The sequence below is a fragment of the Boleophthalmus pectinirostris genome, unplaced genomic scaffold, assembly GCF_026225935.1.
Source record: "Boleophthalmus pectinirostris isolate CB_2022bp ecotype Guang Dong unplaced genomic scaffold, ASM2622593v1 HiC_scaffold_21, whole genome shotgun sequence".
NCBI classification, from domain to species: domain Eukaryota; kingdom Metazoa; phylum Chordata; class Actinopteri; order Gobiiformes; family Gobiidae; genus Boleophthalmus; species Boleophthalmus pectinirostris.
This window is the reverse complement of record NW_026571175.1, coordinates 8,322,527-8,344,337: the sequence shown is the minus strand read 5'-3', so window position 1 is coordinate 8,344,337 and position 21,811 is coordinate 8,322,527. Positions and strand designations below refer to the sequence as shown.

The following is a 21,811-nucleotide window of genomic DNA, read 5'->3' as shown; positions in this document are numbered from 1 at the left end:
CTGTGACAAATAATCTAATTTTTATCAGAAAAATAGTAATTATACAACATACAGTCTGTTTTAGGCCTATCACAATAACATATTTTGAAGTGTGATATATTGCTGAAGTAATAGATGATAAACAGTAATAATGAAACTCATTTATAACAATAACCCAAGAGCAGATTTTTCTTGTTGGTGGTTTTCCAGCATGTAATAATGGATGAAGATGGGGGCAAAAGACAGTTTTTGCCATGAAATATCCAAAAGGTAAATTCGCAAATGTTGAACCCATAGACTGTATTTAACCTGATAATTTCTATCAGTGACTAGACCAAGATCTCGCTATATTATACAGTTCTGCAATATGAAATGTATCTGCCCCATCTGTATTAAATATTATTGGATGTAAAATATTGTGATGTAATCACTGGTGGAAGGTAGCAAAGTGCATGTAGTGAAGTTACTGTCCTTAAGTACTTTTTAGGTATCTGCACTTTACTTAAGTGCATTTTACAGTGGATACTTTTTTTTTTTTTTTTAACTTACTTTACTTTTTTTTTTTACTTAACTATATTTGAAAGCAGGTATCTGTACTTTCATGGCCCTGAGCACCCGAGCAATAGAGGCCAAGATCTACCACACCAGACAAGACCCACACTGTATGCTGTGCAAAGAGGTTCCTGAGACAGTCCAGCACATAACTGCAGGGTGTAAGATGCTGGCAGGGAAAGCATACATGGAGTGACATAACCAAGTGGCAGGCATAGTGTATAGAAACATCTGTGCAGAGTACGGGCTAGAGACCCCAAGGTCAAGGTGGAAAACACCTCCAAAGGTTGTGGAGAATGATCGAGCCACTCCTGTGGGACTTCCAGATACAGACAGTGATGGCGAACCAACCAGACACAGTGGTGCTAAGCAAGAGAACAAAGTCGTGGTGGTGGACATTGCAGTACCAAGCGATTGTAATACCAGGAAAAGAGTAATATCAAGAGACCAGAGAAATACCAGGGACTCAAGGAAGAGCTGGAGAAGGCCTGGAAGGTGAAGGCCTCAGTGGTGCCCGTAGTGATTGTAGCACTCGGGGCTGTAACCTCCAAACTGGAGTAGTAGATACCAGTAAAAAACCACAGACACCTCAGCCTAGAAAAGTGTAGTACTAGAAACAGCAAAGATACTGTGCAAAACTCTCAAGCTCCCAGGCCTCTGGTAGAGGACCCGAGCTGGATGAGGGGGAGAGAGACCAACCACCGTGGAACACATTTTTTATATATACATATATTATATATTTTAATCAATATCACTACATTTAGAAAATTAATAACACTTCAAAATCTGTGCGAAATACTTACTTGACTTATTTTTTTAAAGTAGGGCACTTAAATACTTTTACTTAGATAGATAGATTTTTTATAGTAGATATTTTTCATAATATGATACTTTTACTTGAGTAACTATTTGCCACTGTACCTGTACTACTGTAACAAAATTGACTCTTGGAGCCCAGGAATAGGCTACGGCATACTGTTACGTCCAGCGCATGGTTTGTGAAATAGTTGTTGTTACACATATCATTTCACTGAGAGGTATAGATTACCTTTGAATCGTAAAAGGCGTGTATTTCTCTCCTCTTCATCCTCATGGCGTTGCTCATTTTTCGAAGTCACCCTCCTCGGCCTCTCCCCTCCGCCTCTCCGCGGGCGCCATTGGCTGAGAGCTGCTCGCAGCGCCTCGTCAGCGGCTGCAGGAAACCGAGGCGCCGCGGGGACGAGTACCACCAGCACGGAGGACCGACCGACCTGAGCAAACACAGATTTTTTGCACTTACAAGGTAAACTTTAAAAAAAAAACAATCTAATCATAAAATATAGATCTTTTAACCTGTTGCATGCATTATCATCTATCTTATTACGGTGTAACTTTGCTCATTTGGTTAACTGTAGTAGCGGAAGATGGGCTTGGCTCTGCTGTGGTTTCGAATAGCTGCTGTACTCTTAAAGGATACAACTCTAAAGCGTAACTTTTACATGTTTTAACATCTTAATTTTTACCTTTATTTTTTGAACAGATCCTTGGATGTTTTGAGCAAAGATGAGCGACGCAAACCATCCCCGAGTTGAACTTTTTGTCAAGGTAAGAGTGATGAATGGAGAAAGACGTCATTCACTGAGAAAAAGTGACGCTACGTAAAATAGACGTGTACATTTAAGTTAAATTTAGCATTTTAACCGACCGCTGTTTTTATGTCTGTAATTTAAACATATTTATCAGTATTTCTGCTTTGTAGCTTATTACTTATGATAAATAAATAATTTACTGTAATGTCAACGAGGTGGTTATTTTAATAGACCACGTTGCTGACTCACTGGGGTTTTTAAAGGTTTTAATCCTTCAAATGCTGCCAGCTGACTCGTCCATGCTGTTGTAGGCTAATCTAATCCGCTCTTCCTTTAGTGAAACATATAGCCTGTAGCCTTCTCTACCTAAAATGGCCTGTACTTTCCTTTGTGGACACAGCTCTAAGCCATAATCATAGTGTACAAGCTCAGACACTGGGAAAGACTAGTCACTAAGCCAAGATTTAGAGCTAAAACTAAAGATGCATTATGTAAATTGTCTATTGGAGTGTCTGCTTGTCTTGTCTCTCTTGCATTTAATCAGCTCTTCTTAATGCCAGTCAATAGACCTTGACTAATTTACTGTGTATGGAGTGGCCTTTCCACAGATCTGACCTATTAACTGGCCTGTTGGCGTCACAAGTAGCAGGCATACAAGCACTTTAATAGTTACACTGGGCACATTTTGTGATTAAACTAAATTAAAAAGAGTGGATCACCTTCTTTGTAGGGATTTGATATTAATGTGGTATGTCAGATAGACAGCAGCATGAGAATAAAATATGAGCAACCTTCATCCCCTGCTTATAGGCAGCATTATGAGGACTTTTAAGCATTCAAATGTAGAAATACAACCAGTCTGATAGTTGCATTTTTTAGCAGATCAGTTATTGACCTTAAATCTCCACCACAGGCTGATATTTTGTTTTGGCCGACTTGAGTACACACAAAGCTTAAAACTTAAATGCATCAAGATAACTGAAAAAAAACTAAACAAAACAACATACTGGTCGATTGCTCTTCCAAAGATCTAATATTTAGTTTTAAATAGTCATTAATTGTTAAAGTAACAGCGCTAATTGAAACTCATTGGTAGACTGCCTGGAACATTTCTTCCATTCATTTTTACATGGGCCACACATTTATGAAAATTGATTTTGCTTGTAATAAATAGTCAAAGGTGCAACTTATCTGGTGGAGGGTCCATCATACGCTTTTCTCCGTGGAGATGTTTTAGTTTTGTTTGGAATGTTTCACATTATGATATTAAACCATTCTTTCTTCATGGAGAAATTGGAGGTCAGATGTGTGGAGAGCCAACCCCTTTCACAGTCAAAATGCATGTTTTTTTTTTAAAAAAAAAAAAAAAAAAGTAAAGTAAGGTAGAACTGTTTATCATACTTTCGAACATTCCAGTCAGAGCAATGACAAATCCATAGAAAGAAGCAGAGGAGGAACCCCAACAAAAAGTTATATAGTGCATCTTTAACGTTGTATTTGGACAAATATGGATACAGTATTGTTGCGATTTCAAACAGTTTCACACCTTGACCAGATCTTGACACCAGATTTTGCAAAAGTCCATGTGACCACTGCTCTCCTCCAGTGCCCTGTAATAGACCCAAAATGGCGATGTGGTGATGTGTGTTTCCCTTGTGGTCTTGTGCAAACTTAAGAGCAACCTCTTTATAAATGATTCCTGTGTCTGAATCTTATGACAAAAAGCATTTTTCTGATGTGTTGTAACTTGGTGTTGACTCCATTAATGTTTACTAGTCATATCTAACTTCTTTGCTTCAAACATTTAAGTTCCTCATTTGAAAATAGACTTTACATAGTCTGAAGTGAGTGGCCGAGACATTGAGACTTCATGCATAACTTCCCACATAGAAACAAGATGCATTTGAGAGCCATGTGTTGACTGCTTTCACATCCTGAGCTGCCTACATGACTGAAGTTTGAGTCAGACTGTTGAGTAATTTATGGTATATTGTGTTCCAGGCAATTACAATGTAAACGTTTTTTGTTGGTTTAAGGTTTATAAGAATGGTTAAGGTGCATGATAATACGAAGAGTGATGTTATGTTTACTTAAGAAATGAATTATGATATGAGTTGGCAAATATAATTAATTCCTGAAGAGTATTTAGCTTAAAGTAGAAATGTCTTAATATCACAGTAAACAAAAAGCACTGAAAAAAAAAGGCAAGGGATCTTTTCAGTGTGCAACTATTGAAACTGAAACCATGGTAGCACCCATATTTTATTTTAAAGGTGTAACTTTCTGGTGAGATGTCTACCATTTACTTGTCTCCGTGGAATTGTTATTGCTTATCCTGGCTGGAATATTACATAATATGGTATTAAACATATCTATCTCACATTTATAAAAACATGCTTTAGTACCGTGTGGGATGCCTCTCCATTATCTGACCTGTAAATTGGCCTGGTGGCGTCACTCTCTTTATGTAAATATGGCTGATGCCACATTCGGACAAAGCAACATCTCCATGGAGACAAAAGTTTCAAAGTGTACCTATAATCTCTTCACTTATGTTTACATGCTTAGGATATTACAAAAAGCAACAAGATCAATTTATTATGTCAAGTTATTGATCAGCTGATTAGACTAAGACAGTGAGACAATTGTCTTATAGTTATAACAGGAAACAGTGCATATTATTGGCTTACTATGTGCATGCAGACCAAAAGTCTACAATTGTTTGAATTGACACATGTAACCAGATGTTGTGCTGATCAGAATTATCTTGTGCATGTAAAAACACCAAAAATTACGTCTAATTATTGGGTTATCTGATTATTCTAGTTGTCTGATTTTAAATGGTAAATGTGCCTGCTGTCTGTCCCTGTTCCTTGCTGTTGAATATTGTGTATCTTTTGTGTTTAGGCGGGCAGTGATGGGCAGAGCATTGGGAACTGTCCCTTCTCTCAGAGGTTGTTCATGGTTTTGTGGCTCAAAGGAGTGACGTTTGACGTGACCACAGTCGACATGAGGAGGTGAGAATGACATCATCTCTCTGTAGTCCTGTGTGTTTGATAGAGAGGGATGGTGGGTTGAGTTTAAAGCTATAGCCTGTAACTTTCTGGAGGTGGAAAGACAACTGCATGATTCCATGGAAAAATAAAGTTAAAACCACACTTTGGAACATTCTCCATGGAGACAGATAAGTGTTATGCTATACAGTGGCATAACACTTAATATTCCACTTTATGGAAGAGTATAGCCAAATTAACAACATTTCCATGGAAACAAACAGGAGGAGCCATAAGACCAGTTTTTCAGTGTAATAAAGACATCCATGATGAAAAATCATGCTTTTATTTTAGTAAACCTTTTGGCAAAAATTGTACATACTATGGCTTTAAAAAGAGTCAGTGGTGTGAAGAAATAAAGTAGTGTAATATGACAGCTCATACACACCCCATCACACATGTAAAACACTCAATCATGTATATTATTTTTATTTGTATGCTTTCATATGCTCTGCTTTTTGTATGTATGTTGTATCTTTCTTTATATATATTTTTTAATTATATATATTGTACTACAGATAATCAAAAGAGCTGGTTGGAATTACAGTTTCTGGTGTTTGTCTTTGCCACATTAGTTTGTACTTGTTTGCACTATGTTCTTTGCCAAAACCTCTGTGTGAACAATCAGAAAGAAATCTGATTACAGATTCCAGGAGCAAATCTTTATATGATACATATTTATATATTATATATTTATATGATTTCAATTGATACTTTGCAGGACATCACACTGGGGGTGTTCTACATGTATCTCTATGGTGGAATATTTACTCTTTACCATGGTGACACAACACATAAATTAGCAAACACTGCCAAAAAAGTTTTAAGATTGTCTGAAAACTCAACAAAACATACAAAGTGGATTTAAACAACTTATTTTCAGCAAACAAAAAGGTGAGAGTGACAGCTGAAAAACTGTTGGCTAGCTAGCTTGTGACTGTAATGTTATGTTTAACAGCATAAATCAACTCACTCATCAGCTGTAGGTCCAACTAAGTTAGTTCTTTGAGATTGTGTTAAAACAAAGCTCAGATTAAAGTCTAATTTGAGTAACAGAGCTTCTGACAGAGCAGTGCCTATAGTTAGCATTACACTCCCAGGGAATGTTGATGACATCATCAGCAAAATATCAATAATGAGATAACTCTAGAAATCAGATAATGATCAGATTTGTGGTGTGCACATAAACATAGCCAGTGTTTGAATCCAGATTACCTCATTGTTGTCTCTTCTTTCCTCTCTGCTCATGTCTGTCCTCTTGTAGGAAGCCTGAGATCCTCAAAGACTTGGCTCCTGGGGCTCAGCCTCCATTCCTTCTCTACGGCAATGAGGTCAAAACAGACACCAACAAGATCGAGGAGTTTCTGGAGGAGAACCTCTGCCCCCCAAAGTAGGTTTTAGGCTTTAGTATTATCTTATGTTTGTTTTGAGGAGATTCTGTTGTGTTAGAGTTGTCTAAAATGAAAACAACAATCATAAGACTGTCAAAAGGTATTATCTGTTGGGGCGACAGTTGCTTAGTTGGTAGAGCATTTGCCCACTGATCCGAAGGTTTGCGGTTCAAATTCCACTCTCGACATTAATGTCATTGGTTAAGCGATCAGATCCACTTACCTATAGGTTCGCAATGCGATTCCAGCTCACACAGATGAGTGCTCTCACTGTGCCCTTGGGCAAGACACTTAACCCACCTCGCCCCTAGTGTTTGTGCACAGTGGTGTATCAGTGTGTGTGTGTGTGTGTGTGTGTGTGTGTGAGTGTGTAGGTGTGTGAGTAGGTGTGTGAGTAGGTGAGTGGTTCCTTGATGTAAAGTGCTTTGAACATGGAAAAACGTGGTATAAAAATGTGACCTTTTACCATTTTACCATCTAAATACTTCAGAATTTTCCTATCAGTTTTTGGAATCCATCAGAAATGTGTTACTTAGGCCTGTCACCAGAATTACTATATTAACTTATTGTTCAGAATATTATATTGTTCAGTTAGATGGAACAATATTTTGGGGGGGTAAATTTATTGGGTATACAATTTCTTTGCACTACTGGGAATTTTATTAATTTTTTTTAGCTGTGATAAGATTTGAGCTGTGGTAGGTTGAATTAATAACTTTAATGACTTATTATAGATGCAAATTAAGTGTTTCATTCTGCTATGTATTTATTGCAGCTCATGGCTTTTGAACAATATTGTAAATTCAGAATAGTTTTTGTGGTTTAAATCTGCTCTTGTGTTATTGCATTAGTGGCATAAAGTGATTTCAGTATTATCGCTTTTCGTCTATATTTACTTGAGCATTATTCACTTCAAAATGTGTTATTGTAACAGGCCTTCTGCTAATGTACCTCAGAATGTCTTGGTGGAGCAACAGTGAAGAAAAAAATAATTTTGTCAGATTTCAAACCTCAAAATAACACCCTTGTCTTGTTGTAAAATAGTGTTTCCTTCATTGTCCATGGTTTTCCTGTATTGTAGATATCCTCGTCTGGCCGCTCGTAATCCAGAGTCTAACACAGCCGGAGTGGACGTCTTCTCCAAGTTCTCTGCCTACATCAAAAACTCCAACCCTCAGATGAACGACAGTAAGCACAGACTTCAATACACTATTCAGTATTCTATTGCAGTGCTGTTAACCTGTTGAACTGAATATGATCCCTTTGGCATAATATACAATAATAATATAAGATGTTATCTGTATGTATTAGCCTCAAGTGGTTTCAGTGGTTCACTAGTTTTACATTAACTATTTTCAAACTCTAAATAAAGTTATGCTAAGCTTAAGGTGCATGATGCTTGTCTCAAAAGAGTTGTTATTTGTTGTTCCATAGTAAAGTATTTAACTTATCTATATTGCAGATATTCATTTACAGGTGTTTTCACCTTGAATACCTTGAAAGAAATTCATTCTTTGTGGGAATGGTTTAATGCCATAATGAGGAATATTTTAGGCAAATTCAAAACATTTGCTGCCCAGATGGACACTGTTGAGGTTCATGCATTACAAAAAAGCTTAAGTAAAACTAGTTACGTATACACTCCTCTCAGTGTTGTGTGTCTTTAGAGATAATGGGGGAAACGGGAGCGTCTGCTTATTTCATTACTGTCTAACGACACGTTCACACTTAATACATCACATCAGAATAGGAACTAAACTAGGACTAAATCCAGACCTGAAACTGGACCAGACCAGGACCAATCTGGACTAGAGTAGGACAGAAACAGTATGAATGCACCATAATTCCTCTGATCTGTGGCTGAGCTAAACCAGTGGAGCAGAACTGGTCTATTACACTTCACCTTTAGTATGAACACAAAAGTTATTTTAATTTTAACTTAAAGTTTAACTTTTGATCTTAAAGAGAGGGTACTCAAAATCAAAATACATTTTTTGCTTTCTACCATGTATAAAATTGTTCCCTCATCAAAAACATGTCTTTTTAGATTTTAGATGTCTTCCATGCATATTAGTATTTTAGCAATCTCTCCTGTAATTAGGAAGATTCTGTAAGATTCTCACACCCATGCTCCCACACGACAATTCAAGGGCGAGTGACTTATTAACATGGAGGGGAGACTCAGAGCATCAAAAATGAAAGTGAAACTTATAAAACATGTTCATACATTATTTTCAGAGAATATAGGATTTTCAAAGCAATAAAAGGTATACATAACATTCTAATCTAAATATGTTTTAGCAGTTAATACCTGATAGAAGTAAAATACCCCCTCTTTAAAGAAAAAAATGCTAAGAGTTTAAAAGTTTGAATGGGTAACTCGAACTATTGAACATATATTTTTAAAATTAAGCACAAAATTATACTTGCTAATACTAATTATAATTACATATGTTTTTCTTTTTATATTTTTATCAGTTTGAATAAATCACTGTAATATGACTTTGCTTGCCCCCTGTCTGGTATTTAAACGTGTATTACAAATTTTAGGTTCTAGGAAAAATTCACCAAAATTGAACCACCATAACAGCCCCGAATTATAGTGCTGTCTATATTGTGCCTCAGATCTGGAGAAGGGTTTGTTGAAGGCTCTGAAGAAGCTGGATGATTATCTGGGCTGCCCACTTCCTGATGAGATCGACGAGAACAGTGCCGATGATGTCACTTCCTCTTCTCGCAGCTTCCTGGACGGGCCGGATCTGACTCTGGCCGACTGCAACCTGCTGCCCAAGCTTCACATTGTCAAGGTGATAGAATTGGCAGTTTTCAGATTTTACAATCTGATTATGTCGTACTCTCAGATGGATCATTAGTTTTAGCTGCCCTCATTTGTATGAAATAATATTGGTCTATATAATGTTGTGTTGTCATCAAACCCAGCAATACAATGTAATACATACAATACATACATACACAACAATTATGACGCAGTTTAGGGAAGTTCATATTATGGTATATTTAATTAAATATATTTCAAAATATTTCAAATTTGCGAGACTGTTTTTATATAAGTAAATTCATTTTCAAGGTATTGTTGAGCAGTAAAAATGTAAATTAGCAAGTGAAAGACAGAGAAGTTCAAAAGTGCACTGTGTAATTTGTAAGGTGGAGGGTCCGCTACTTGCTTGTCTTTGTGGAGATGTTATTTCTTTGCCTGGAATGTATTAAAAATATCTCTCTTGCATTTTTTCAGTTACAGGTGTTTTATAGCTAACCATGTGCAGGCTTGCTTCTCCATAGATGAGACCATTAACCTGTCTCCATTGTAATTACCATTTTTATTCCCATACTGTGGAACAAGTAAGGCAAAATAGTAATAGGTTTTACTAGAGGGCGAACTCTCCACCTCCACAGTGCACCTTTAACGTCTTACTGTGGAACATTTGCTTTTTAACGTTTGCTAATTTACTGTTAATATTTCTCATTAAACACAAAAATCTCTCATACATAGAAAAAAACTAGTCTTTTCTTAACTTTCATATCTCCTTTATTCCCCAGGTGGTGTGTTTAAAGTATCGTAAATTCACCATCCCCGAGACCCTCACAAACTTGTGGAGGTACCTGAACGCAGCATATGCCCGGGAGGAGTTTGCTTCCACCTGCCCTGTGGACGAGGAGATCCACATCGCCTACGCCTCTGTGGCCAAAGTCCTCAAGTAAACACGACCAAAACACAGGGACAAAACAACAGCTAAACATGTGCATGTCATACATTAAATGGGACTTCATATCGTTAAATACTGTGCTATAGCAGATTTTAAAGGTGCTAGGTGGAACATTTTAGACAGGCTCTAATGGTTGTTAATAATGTATAACTTGCTATGCATTATCATATCTTTAAGTCAAATACTATTGTAATGCTGTTTTCTCTGAGGATTTGAGATAACCATGATTTGTCCTACAGTTATTGTAGAAATTAAAGTACCTGTAATTTGCCTTAGTCTAATTATATAAAAAGTTGGATTTTAGTATTGCCGCATTATAATAACACCACTTAATGTTTTAGTTATACAGTAATTGTTTAAATTGCCAAAATATATAAAATTCACAAAGCAAATAGTACTACTAACAATACAAAGTAACTTTTACTTATCATTCTCTTCAGTAATAATACATATCACCAAATGTAATTCACAAAATGTTGTTCTTCAAACTTGCAGAAGACGTGTTTGTAACTGCTGATTTAGTTGTACTTAACATTTCACAACATTACAGTATTTTTTCTATAAATCTTCTCTTTACCTTTTTTGTCATTTAAAAAGAGACAAATCCCAGCTAAAACTACTTTGCTACAATAAATATACATTAATTTTGTTTTTATACCAGATGTCCCGCCTGATGCAAACTTTTTAATAAACCCTTGGCTTAGGAGTGACTTTTAAAGTTTTACAGCCTTTCCACAGATCTGGCATGTAACTTGGCTTGGGGATGTCCCCTGCTAGTCTTCATGGAGAAGTTTTAATACCATACTGTGTAACATTCCAAACGAAGCAATAATAATAACCATATCACCATGGAGAAAAGTAGGTGTCAAGGCCTCCGCCATGAAAGTTGCAACGTGCACTTTTGAAGTCAAGTAGTAATTGCATATACAAGCATTTATTTTTGTGTATTGGTGTATCAGTTTATGTTCCACAAAGTACCTTTAAAATGGATTTGATATTGTTGTTGAGTGCATAAGATTAAAGCCAATATCGATGTTATCTAACTATTGTCCACCACTTATGCTAATCTGATGTCTTTGACGCTTTATAAATAGAGGGAGCGATTGTATCCGGGAACATGAAAGCCTAAAAGGGAAAGGACGATCAAATTACAGATAATATTTGTGCCTCTGGGTTTAACTGGTCCAACAGGTTTTAGACAAGCCTTATGTGTTTTTACTGAGTTTCAACCTGTACTGAGAAAGTGGCAGGGAATTGTCTTATGCTATATACAAACAACCTGGAATTATTTGGGAAAACTAGAAAAAGGTGAACAATTTTGGATCATGTCTAAATATTAGCAATAAAACTAGCAAGATTTTAACAACTGATAGTACAAGTAGAGTAGAGACAGAAGATACAAATCATAGGGAAGTAATTATTTGACTGGCAATTTAATTTTTTCTATAATCCCATTAATTCATAAATATAAATTTAAGAAATGCTGCAAAAACAAAAATGCTAACTTAAACCAAAACTGAAACTCAAATTAAAGTTGCACAGTGCAACTTTTCTTTTGCAGTGTCTGCCATTGGCTTGTCTCTATGTAGGTGTTTGTCTTTGTCAAGAATAATCCATGATTCATCCTTCCATGGAGATACCAGAAGGCCAGGTTACAATCCAGAAAAGTGGAGAGGAAATATGGTTAATGCATTACTATGGAACATTCCAGACAACACTTAACAACTCTATGGAAACGGGTAGCATACCCTGCAATAGAAAAGTGACAATGCATTTTTGTGAGTGCTTTACTTTGGTCTTGCTTTATTAAACAAGCATGATGTCTTTAACTTCAATTTGTGTATACTAGATAGATATATTTGTTTATCAGTACATTATTTAATTCATTTGTGAAACTGGATTTGTATCTAAAGTAAATTTGTGGAAACGTCACTATGGAGCTTAATGGTCCCACCCACTACGAAGTCAGTTGTTGTTCCGGAAGTAAATGTATGGGAAATAATTTTTCCCATAGATAAAAAAAATAATGCAACATTTACTTCTGAAACCAGGAGCGGGCAGTGTCTGTTGAGCTCCATAGTCAATTGTGCGCAGGGTCATTCTCACAGTTTATCGCTTCAGTGTCACGTCATGAAACTTTTACAAAATTCTGCAAATATTTCTTAAGTGAGATAACAGCCGCTCAAATGTCAAAAGCGTCAAACAGACGTAAAAGCGTCTCATGATCAGATTTTTTTACTGTGGGAACAAAGATTTGACTGTAACAAACTATACTCTTAAGGTTGTTTTCTGAGTTGAGCTGAAAACTGTTCACAGAGACAGGAAGCCATTTCAATAGACGCCACTTCCCCTTTAAGAACTACAGGAAGGATTATTTGAAACTATTTTCATTCACATTGTTGTAATGTCAGCGAATATATTGTATTAGTTTGTCGTGTGCACCTGATCTGGTCTTGTGCTGGTCTAGTCTAGGTTTAGTCCTGATCTAGTCCTATTTTAATTCCAGTTTTAGTCCCAGTTTATTACCAATTTTATGTGATATTTGTGCATAAGTGTGAATGAAAAGTTAGACATATCTTTATAGGTTTCTGTATGCTTTTGTTTCTGATCATCTGTACAAAATACAGGAAAAAGAAAAGGAAATTACTTCATCCAACAAGTAATTTTAGTTAAGTAATTCATTTTATATATTTTTGGTAGAATATAATCATTATTTGCTCAATATTGGGAAGTGTGAAAGGGACTTCTTATTCAAACTGTCTGTATTCAGTGAACATATACAGTACTTCATTAATGGCTTATTACCATAGATACAACATAAATGTTTTTTTTTGTTTTTTTTTTAAGTTGTATGCAGTAACAGGTGTAAATGCATCTGGCTTATTTTGGTGTGATATGTGAAGACAAGCATGTGTTTTTGAAGGAGCTAAAGTTACAAATCACAAATAAAGAAGATTTATATCTATATATCTATATCTATCTATCTATCTATCTATATATATATATATATATATATATATATATATATATATATATATATATATATATATATAGAGAGAGAGAGAGAGAGATATATAGATAGATAGATAGATAGATAGATAGATAGATAGAGATAGATAGATAGATAGATAGATAGATAGATAGATAAAGATTTACCAAGTCATATAAGAATTACAAGAAAACATGATTGAATTTGTGAATTTCTGTTGTAAAGAATAGACCTGTATGAAGAATTTTGAAGTTTTGTCCAATGTTTACGAATCTGTATTAAATGTCTCCTATCAGGACAGTCATTTTCCTAAGTGCAGTTATCTAATGAAGAGGAATACTTTTTGACTTTAGGTTAATTTCATGTTTTGTTCTGACATTGTAAAAAAATAAATACATCAGTTCTGTTTGTGGACAGTTCTAAAAGGGAATGGTCTGACTATTTCAAGACTCACAAGTTAAACAGCTCAATAGTGACTCAACTCTGGATCAGGAAGTACAGTTATTATTTATTTTTCCCATAGATAGTGTTTGGAAATATGTTTGATAAAGGATTAAAAGCTACAGGGTTAACCGTAGTCATAAAACATAACATTTTAATTACAATAAAGTAAAAAGAAATTATAATTTAGTCTGTTATAAATATTTTTTTGTATATTTCCAAATGTTTATAATGATACTTGGAGTGGCATCATGCTGGGTGTTATCAGTCACCATGCACACATTAACAAACACTGTCAAAAGTTTTAAGATACAAAATGGACACAACAACACATTTTCAGGAGCCTGTGATCAATAGTTTCAACAAAAGGTGAGAGTGACTTACTAATTTTATGTGTTTAACAGCACAAATCAGCTCACCTGTTGTAGTTCTAGCTAAAATCCTCTCTTCTGGTCAGATTGTGTTGAAACAAAGCTCACATTAAAGTCTAATAGACTATCTGACAGAGCAGTGCCTACAGTTAGCATTGTTTTGTCTATTATCTATGGGAAAAATGAATTTGATATTGAATTTTTCTGATCCCATAAGTGGCGCTTTTGAGCTCTGGTGAGATTTCTCTGTTGTATCAGCTTTGGATGCATTGTATAAACCTATTTGTGTACTCAAAACTGCTATTTTTCTATCTTTAAAACTTTTGTAAGATGTATTGTCTTGTACTTTCTTCTGCTTTTTACTCAAATCTTTGCAAAATGATATTGTAGTAGGCCTATAGTAAGCTTGTATGCTTTATCATGTATGAATTATTCACTGAAGAACCTGTACAAAGTAACTAGCAGTCATTCAAACAGTGGGCAAAATGAAGGCAAACTAAATAAACATTTTCTATTTCATACTTAAAGCTTTACAGATATTCTTTTTATTAAAATTTCAATAAAGATATAAAGAAATGCATTGCTTCATTATTGTTGCACATGATAAAAAAGCGCTTTTGTTGAATAGTACATTCATCTTTTAGAGTTTGTTAAAGAGGGGGTATTTTACTTCTAGGGTATTAATTGCTAACACATAACATATTTAGATGTTACCATGTTGCCTTTTATCACCTTCATACATGTAACTCTTTCCCCTCCCTTTGCTCCCCGCTTTAAGTCTCCCCCTTCAGAGCGCTATCACAACACAATCAGCGTGCATCCTGCTAATGAAACTACTGCCCATTGTATCAGGTTGGTCATGTTGCTGTGTACAGTTTTGTATCATGCTTTTGTGTAATTATGGAGAATTGTTGTGTGGGAGCATGGGTCACTTAGGCTTTTGGGCTGTAAATTGCACAGAATGTTACATCTAACGTTAAGGAGGGTTCAAATAGGGCCCAGGAGCGATCACAAAATTACTAAAACATGCATCTATGCATGTTATCTAAAACCTCTTCAGGCATGAAGGAACATGGTAGAAAGCAAAAAATTTATTTAGTTTAATACCCCCTCTTCAAGTCACAATATTCTAAGAAAGCACTGTTTTTTGTTACCGTGGCTGTAGAAATGGGTTCCATTAGACACTGCAGTTAGAGAGATACTTTATTGATCCCGAGGGAAATCCACGTTAATGTATTTTTATTTTTATTTAATAATATATATTTATATAGCACTTTAGGATAGCAATTCAAGTGTTTTTTTTATTAGTTCGCAAAAGAATAAATTCAAATAAGATTTGTTAATAAACTGAAACTGAATCAATTTATTTCTAACTTCTTGTGTACAGATGTGAGTAAAATAGGTCAGTATGTACTTATTATTATCATTGTAGGTAATGAGGTGTATTTGCCAGTTGTTTTTCATGTTGTCAGTAGAGCAGGAGTCCCAGGACAGGCATTAGACTCAGGAATACCGTCACTCTCCAACCAGACGGGGCGCTGTTGCACAGGTCGGTGTCACAGCATAGGTTGGTGTAGTTGAAGTACAAGCCGCTGGAATATTTTTGTCCACTCACTCCACACTGAGAGGGCACTGCACAGCTCTTCTCATACATGGTCACTGTAAGAGCTCCTATGAAAGAAGAAATCGCTTACTGGAGACGAATGGTTGGTCCCAAAAAGTAATTGTATAGCTATAACATTTTTTTTAAAGTGCCTATGACTAACACAGTTAAGATCATTCATTATATTGAAGATTTTACTAACAATTTTACATGTTCTTTCCCAGTTCTGCCATTTTTTAGGTTTCAGATTTTACTTTTACTACATTATGCCATATTTGAAATAGCAAAATATGAAAATACATTTGCTAATAAATTAAATTAATCAAACAAACATTGTTTTCATAGCATTGATCATTCATATTTTTTGACATCTTGATTACATTGTCTTATTAAAAACACATAATAACTTTAATTTCCAGTAAAAAAAACAAACAAAAAAAAACAGACTATTAATCACTGCCAAGCTTTCTCTGACCTTAAGTCCCACTGACTGAAAATCTCTTTTATAATTAACTAGGTGCATATCTTGTTATCCTGTGCAGACAGAGGAAGGAGAGCCTCGCCTGCAAATTGAACTTGGGACGTTCTTGCTGTGAGGTGAGAGTGCTAACCCACAATTTGCTGCACAGAGGGGTACTAACTGATAAAAGGTGGATGATCACTTTAGGGGTTAATGGAAAAGGCAGAATTTCTAATGAAGAAACCAGACCAATGACCAAAAACCAGTATTAGACTACCATGTTACATTTGCTAAAAGTAATTTTGAACATCTGTCTAGACTCTAAAGTTATCATCAAATTAAGCACCAGAAAAGATTCAACTAATAAAATAAAATATTATGCTAGTTTCTGATCTATGTTATAATGTTGTTTCCTCATCAAAAACTTACCTGGAAGTGTGTTTTGTTTCCATACCAATCTAAAGGCAAAAATAGCCTTTAACTTAAAGCTAACACTTCATGACATCACAAGGTGAAACAGAACATTACTCAAACGTGTGAATGAAACAAAACACGGGTATGTTTTTGAGGAGGTAACAACATTGTAATATGAATTACAATAATCAATTTAATGTAATTTAGGGCCTTTAAAGAGAATGGGATAAAAAACAATAGACATTAGACAAAAACAAAGTGTCCCTCCTACAGATAGGTTTGTTCCAGTTCCTGTTTATCACAAAGAGCCTTTGTCTGATCAAACTTTGGCATCACGACCCAGACTGACCTTGATCACATCAGGCTAAAATAACTCCTGCCTTGTGAATGGGGCAGTTTAGGAGAGTTTGAGGTGGGCAGTCACAGCTGTGGTGTGGATAATATTCCAATTTTATGTTATTTTAAATTTTTAAACTAAAAAGTTATATTGTCTTGTGCTCTCTTTAAAGGTGCACTATGTAACTTTTCTGGTGGCGTGTACAGCACCTGAGATGTCTGTCTATAGAGATGCTGGTGTTTTTGAAGACATACTTAAAGACTTCTGAGTACCTTTAACCAGAAGTGGCTGTTTGCAGTGGACAAATTAGCCTCTACAGATGGTATTACTTTGCCTGGAATATTCCACAAAAACAATGTTATCTATCTGGAGAGGCCAGCTCACATGAAGATTGCATTTTTTCAAGGTATTTTTGAGCACCTGCAAGGTATAACTGTGAGATATATACGTTTTAATGCCATGTGGAATATTACAGACAAACCAATAACAATAGTACTTCTTTAACCCTATAACCGCCCTGTGTGTTTGGGGCAGTACCTCGTCGTCCAGTGGCTTCACTGAAGAGACAGCGCTGACCGGCCGGACACTCCTGAGGAAACTTAAAACAGTCCAGAGGAGAGATGGCCGGGAACAGACACGTGTAACAGCGCAGGCCAACTACAGGGAGAGAGAGAACAGAGGGAGGGATAAAGGACAGAGGGAGGGAGAAAGGGAGAGGACAGAGGGAGGGAGAAAGGGACGACAGAGGGAGGGTGAAAAAGAGAGGACAGAGGGAGGGTGAAAGGGAGTAGACAGAGGGAGGGAGAAAGGGAGGACAGAGGGAGGGTGAAAAGGAGAGGACAGAGGGAGGGTGAAAGGAAGAAGACAGAGGGAGGGAGAAAGGGAGAGGACAGAGGGAGGGAGAAAGGGAGGACCGAGGGAGGGTGAAAGGAAGAGGACAGAGGTAGGGTGAAAGGGAGAGGACAGAGGGAGGGAGAAAGGATAGGAGAAAGGGAGAGGACAAAGGGAGAGAGAAAGGGAGGACAGAGGGAGAGAGAAAGGGAGGACAGAGGGAGGGAGAAAGGGAGGACAGAGGGAGGGAGAAAGGGAGGACAGAGGGAGGGAGAAAGGGAGAGGACAGAGGGAGGGAGAAAGGGAGGACAGAGGGAGGGTGAAAGGGAGAGGACAGAGGGAGGGTGAAAGGGAGAGGACAGAGGGAGGGTGAAAGGGAGAGGACAGAGGGAGGGAGAAAGGGAGAGGACAGAGGGAGGGAGAAAGGGAGAGGACAAGGGAGGGTGAAAGGGAGAGGACAGAGGGAGGAGAAAGGGAGAGGACAGAGGAGGGAGAAAGGAAGGAGAAAAGAGGACAAAGGGAGAGAGAAAGGGAGGACAGAGGGAGAGAGAAAGGGAGGACAGAGGGAGGGAGAAAGGGAGGACAGAGGGAGGGAGAAAGGGAGGACAGAGGGAGGGAGAAAGGGAGGATAGAGGGAGGGAGAAAGGGAGGACAGAGGGAGGGAGAAAGGGAGGACAGAGGGAGAGAGAAAGGGAGAAGACAGAGGGAGGGTGAAAGGGAGGGGACAGAGGGAGGGAGAAAGGGAGAGGACAGAGGTAGGGGGAAAAAGAAGAGAGAGGTAAGAAGATAACTTTATAGAACTGAAAAATTGTCAGGTTTTAACAGTAATATTAGTTTCCACCGTCAGTCCCTGCACAGGTTGTTGTTAAATGAAAATGAACTATACTGACTGAGGAGTTCATCCAAGATAAAACAATGGTTGTCTCAGTAGGAAAATGTATCTGCATTTGACCCATCAGGCTGAGGAAACCTGTCAGGAGCAGTGGACGATCGACCATACCAGCACCCGGGGACACAATTCCAGGTTGATCCATAAACACAATTAAACATAAACTGCAGATCTAAAGAATTATGAAATGCAACTGAAACACATCAGATAAGGTCGGAGTATTCACTGTAACAAAGACACATTTTGTCCATACCGCCTCACCATAGATCACTGGAGGAGGTTATGAACTGGAGTGGAAACAAACAAAAGCACTACTCCTACTTTGTTTGATTTGATTCACAGCAATTTGTACACAAGATGCTTTATATTTAATGTTTATATTTGATGTTGAAAATGTAGTGAAGTAAGTATAAATGTAATATCTAATTTTCCATATACTAAAAAGACATATATAGGTCTACACATGTTTTAAATGACATTACTGCATGATTCAACAAGTACATCAAGCAACTAAATAATTATTTAAAAAAAACTCTATCAAAAGACTGCAGTTATTTAGATAGCAGAATGCCACTCTACAAAGAACAAAATACTTTTTTTTAATTGAGAAGTTATTTATTTATTTAATACCAGTTATATTGTTTTAAGTCTTTATAACAGAAGTACAAATTCTATTCTAGTCTATTGAGGTGTTTTAAATGAGTTTAGGGTCCAGAAAGAAATGTTAATTTTTTTTTAAAAAACATAAGATGTAAGGCATTTCAAATATGCTGTGAGCAGCTCTGGCTCGACTTCAGCCACAGTTTGAGAGTCCAGCTGAACATGTTTGGGTCAGAGGGAGGAGAGGTCCACAGCCTAGAGCCATTAAAAAGAGAAACTACACTGTCCCAATGATCTTTTAAACGCTGGACTCCACAGTCCCCTGCACTGACAGAGGCTCTGGTTTGAGGTCTGAGAGCCCTGACACCACAAAGTCAGACCAGAGAACAGTGGTGATACACAATTATTTCAATATATAAAAAATTGTTTCAGAATACTTTCACGAACATTAACAAAGACAAAAATTACAAAAATGTGAATGCTTCTGGACTTCTTAACAATGAGCTCTCTGAACCAAATCTTACTTTTTAAACTATCTCAAATCTAATCACAATCACATTGCATTGCATTTTTTCAATATTGTGCAGCCCCTACATGAATACACAAGTCTTCATCATCCTAAGTTTCATTACATTTTTAGATCAATCAACTCTAAATGTAAGAAATAAGCTTAAATATACATTTTCACTACATTACCTGCTATAGGAAGACAGCAGAGTAATACCATCAGGATGTAAGATCGCAACATGTTTCCTTGTTTTTCCTAAATAAATCACTGTTTTTGTCGATGTCCTCTTTGTGAAAAGTAGGATTCTCCCGTGAACTGCGCAGCCCACAGCTGATACCATACGGCCCTCAACTCATTTCACAAATTCAATTACAGAGGTTCTTTTAAGTTCAAGTCCACACCCTAAAATCTTGTAAAGTTTGAGATTGTTTAAATTTTTGGCCAAAATTACGTTTTCTTCTAGCTCATAGTAGTTTGACTTGCAAAAGTAAGACTTGTACAGTGTGTCCTCTATTAATTCATGGAACAAGACAGAAGTCGATTGTGTTCAGTACTGCACAATCTACCCACAGACTGACAATGGATGAGCTTGCAACTTTTTGCTGTTGTTTCAGTTTAATCACATTTCACATCAACAGTAGAGTTTGACTGTATTTCACTGAGGGAAAAGACCTGTGACTTAAATTGGCAAATACTTGAGTCTCAAGATGGATGGTGAAGACTTTAAATGAGTATATTGATAAAATGTTGTTGATAATACATGTTAGAAGCAACATTTTAAATGCCAAGACTTTTCTTCGGGGATTACCACAGCACACACACACTGTATTGTTTTAAGTAGGCAGGACCGGCGTAAGCAGAATGCATGATTTATTAGTCCCTTTTGTAAAATGTTGTTTAGGAAATTATTTCTTGACAATGATAACATGGATTAGTTATACTGACACTCAAAGACAGTTTACATTGCATTATTCACTAACTCCACAACTGGCAGTGATTAAATACTATTGTAGCCACACCTGGCCTGGGACAGACCAGCAAAGCACTGACACAACAGTAGCCTGTGCCATTGTGGCTGATAATGCCCGCAATCTCTCCCATAACTGAGCTCCACTAGTGTTTGAGATTGCACAGATGTGGCATTTTAGTATGGTAATTTAAAATACCAACATTTTAAGAAGTAAGCTACCCAACTACCAAATCTTGCTAATGTTGACAAAGTATTAATCACAGTAGACTGTGGCTCCTCACAGCATGTACCAGTATATCTGCAGTAGTAGTATGAGAGCCTGTGGAGAGCAGGTTAGATTTAAGTGAATTATGGTCTGTGTAATGGAGGACATGAGGGAGGCATGTGGGACTCTGCTGACCCAATCTTGTGACCAGTGAGATCTGTGTGAATCAGCCCTAATCCAGTTTATTCATGACAAAAACAATGCAAAAGTAAATATATTATCAATTTGATCTGTAATGTTTCTGAATTAGACTCACTGTATAAACACTGATAGGTCTAACAGACAAATAATATAAGAAAACAACAGTAACCATCTAAATAATTTAAGTAGAATAAGGAATGCTGTTTTCAGTTTCTGCCTTGATATCAGTCGATATTCGGTAGATTTTAAAAGTGAGTATTGGTATCTGAAAAAGATGTCTTTTTCGATGTATATTCATTTATACTATTGATTACATTGTACATTGTACCCTAGAGGTCCCCATAAGAAAAGACTTTGATTTTCTAAATACCACCAGATGCAAAATTCTATAATATAAAGTATAAGTATATGGGCTATACCTTAAACTGTATTATATAATTTCAACAGTATTTCTAACAAAAAAATAAATAAATCCAAAAGAGCCCCAAAACATATACTGACTCTAAATTAAGTAAATATTAGAGCTGTAGGACCTTGTACAACACATGCACCACAGTTTGAGAAACCCTGGTCTAAATGAAATGATTATAGCAAAATAATAGTTTTAACCTAACCTTAAAGGTTCGATATTATGCTGTTTTCACTGCCCTATCTTATAAATTTGTTTCCTCAACAAAAACATTCCCAGAGTTGGGTTTTGTTTCATTCACACTCGTTTAACACA

The 21,811-nt window shown here is 36.5% G+C and overlaps 2 protein-coding genes and 1 long non-coding RNA gene across 3 annotated transcripts in view; 1 reads left to right on the top strand and 2 right to left on the bottom strand.

Moving 5' to 3' along the window:
* The window catches only part of LOC129410067 (uncharacterized), a 42,879-nt gene extending 40,615 nt beyond the window's left edge, over positions 1-2,264 (bottom strand). Inside the window, exons 1-2 of the long non-coding RNA XR_008632705.1 lie at positions 2,034-2,264; positions 1,580-1,781 (exon numbers count right to left, since the gene is read on the bottom strand). This is a non-coding gene — a long non-coding RNA (uncharacterized LOC129410067). The remainder of the gene's footprint in view (positions 1-1,579; positions 1,782-2,033) is intronic.
* clic1 (chloride intracellular channel 1) lies at positions 1,697-13,292 on the top strand. The gene is made up of 7 exons (XM_020939287.2): positions 1,697-1,813; positions 2,051-2,115; positions 5,007-5,116; positions 6,417-6,542; positions 7,625-7,731; positions 9,169-9,350; positions 10,102-13,292. The coding sequence occupies exons 2-7, from the start codon at positions 2,074-2,076 to the stop codon at positions 10,261-10,263; spliced, it is 729 nt and encodes a 242-aa protein (XP_020794946.1). The 5' UTR covers positions 1,697-1,813; positions 2,051-2,073; the 3' UTR covers positions 10,264-13,292.
* A 2,222-nt stretch (positions 13,293-15,514) lies between these two features.
* lypc (ly6 domain containing, pigment cell) lies at positions 15,515-20,163 on the bottom strand. Its single transcript, XM_020939267.2, has 3 exons — positions 19,900-20,163; positions 17,421-17,540; positions 15,515-15,740 (listed from the first exon to the last, which is right to left on the bottom strand). The coding sequence occupies exons 1-3, from the start codon at positions 19,949-19,951 to the stop codon at positions 15,538-15,540; spliced, it is 375 nt and encodes a 124-aa protein (XP_020794926.1). The 5' UTR covers positions 19,952-20,163; the 3' UTR covers positions 15,515-15,537.
* Positions 20,164-21,811: the final 1,648 nt, after the last annotated feature.

Excerpts from the sequence above, each read along its gene's own strand:
- clic1 (XM_020939287.2), top strand. The coding sequence starts at position 2,074 with ATGAGCGACGCAAACCATCCCCGAGTTGAACTTTTTGTCAAG. Across the intron at positions 2,116-5,006 it reads GAGTTGAACTTTTTGTCAAG|GCGGGCAGTGATGGGCAGAG; the intron begins GTAAGAGTGATG and ends TTTTGTGTTTAG. Across the intron at positions 7,732-9,168 it reads CAACCCTCAGATGAACGACA|ATCTGGAGAAGGGTTTGTTG; the intron begins GTAAGCACAGAC and ends ATTGTGCCTCAG.
- lypc (XM_020939267.2), bottom strand. The coding sequence starts at position 19,951 with ATGTTGCGATCTTACATCCTGATGGTATTACTCTGCTGTCTTCCTATA. Across the intron at positions 17,541-19,899 it reads CTGCTGTCTTCCTATAGCAG|TTGGCCTGCGCTGTTACACG; the intron begins GTAATGTAGTGA and ends CTCTCCCTGTAG. Across the intron at positions 15,741-17,420 it reads TGAAGCCACTGGACGACGAG|GAGCTCTTACAGTGACCATG; the intron begins GTACTGCCCCAA and ends CTTCTTTCATAG.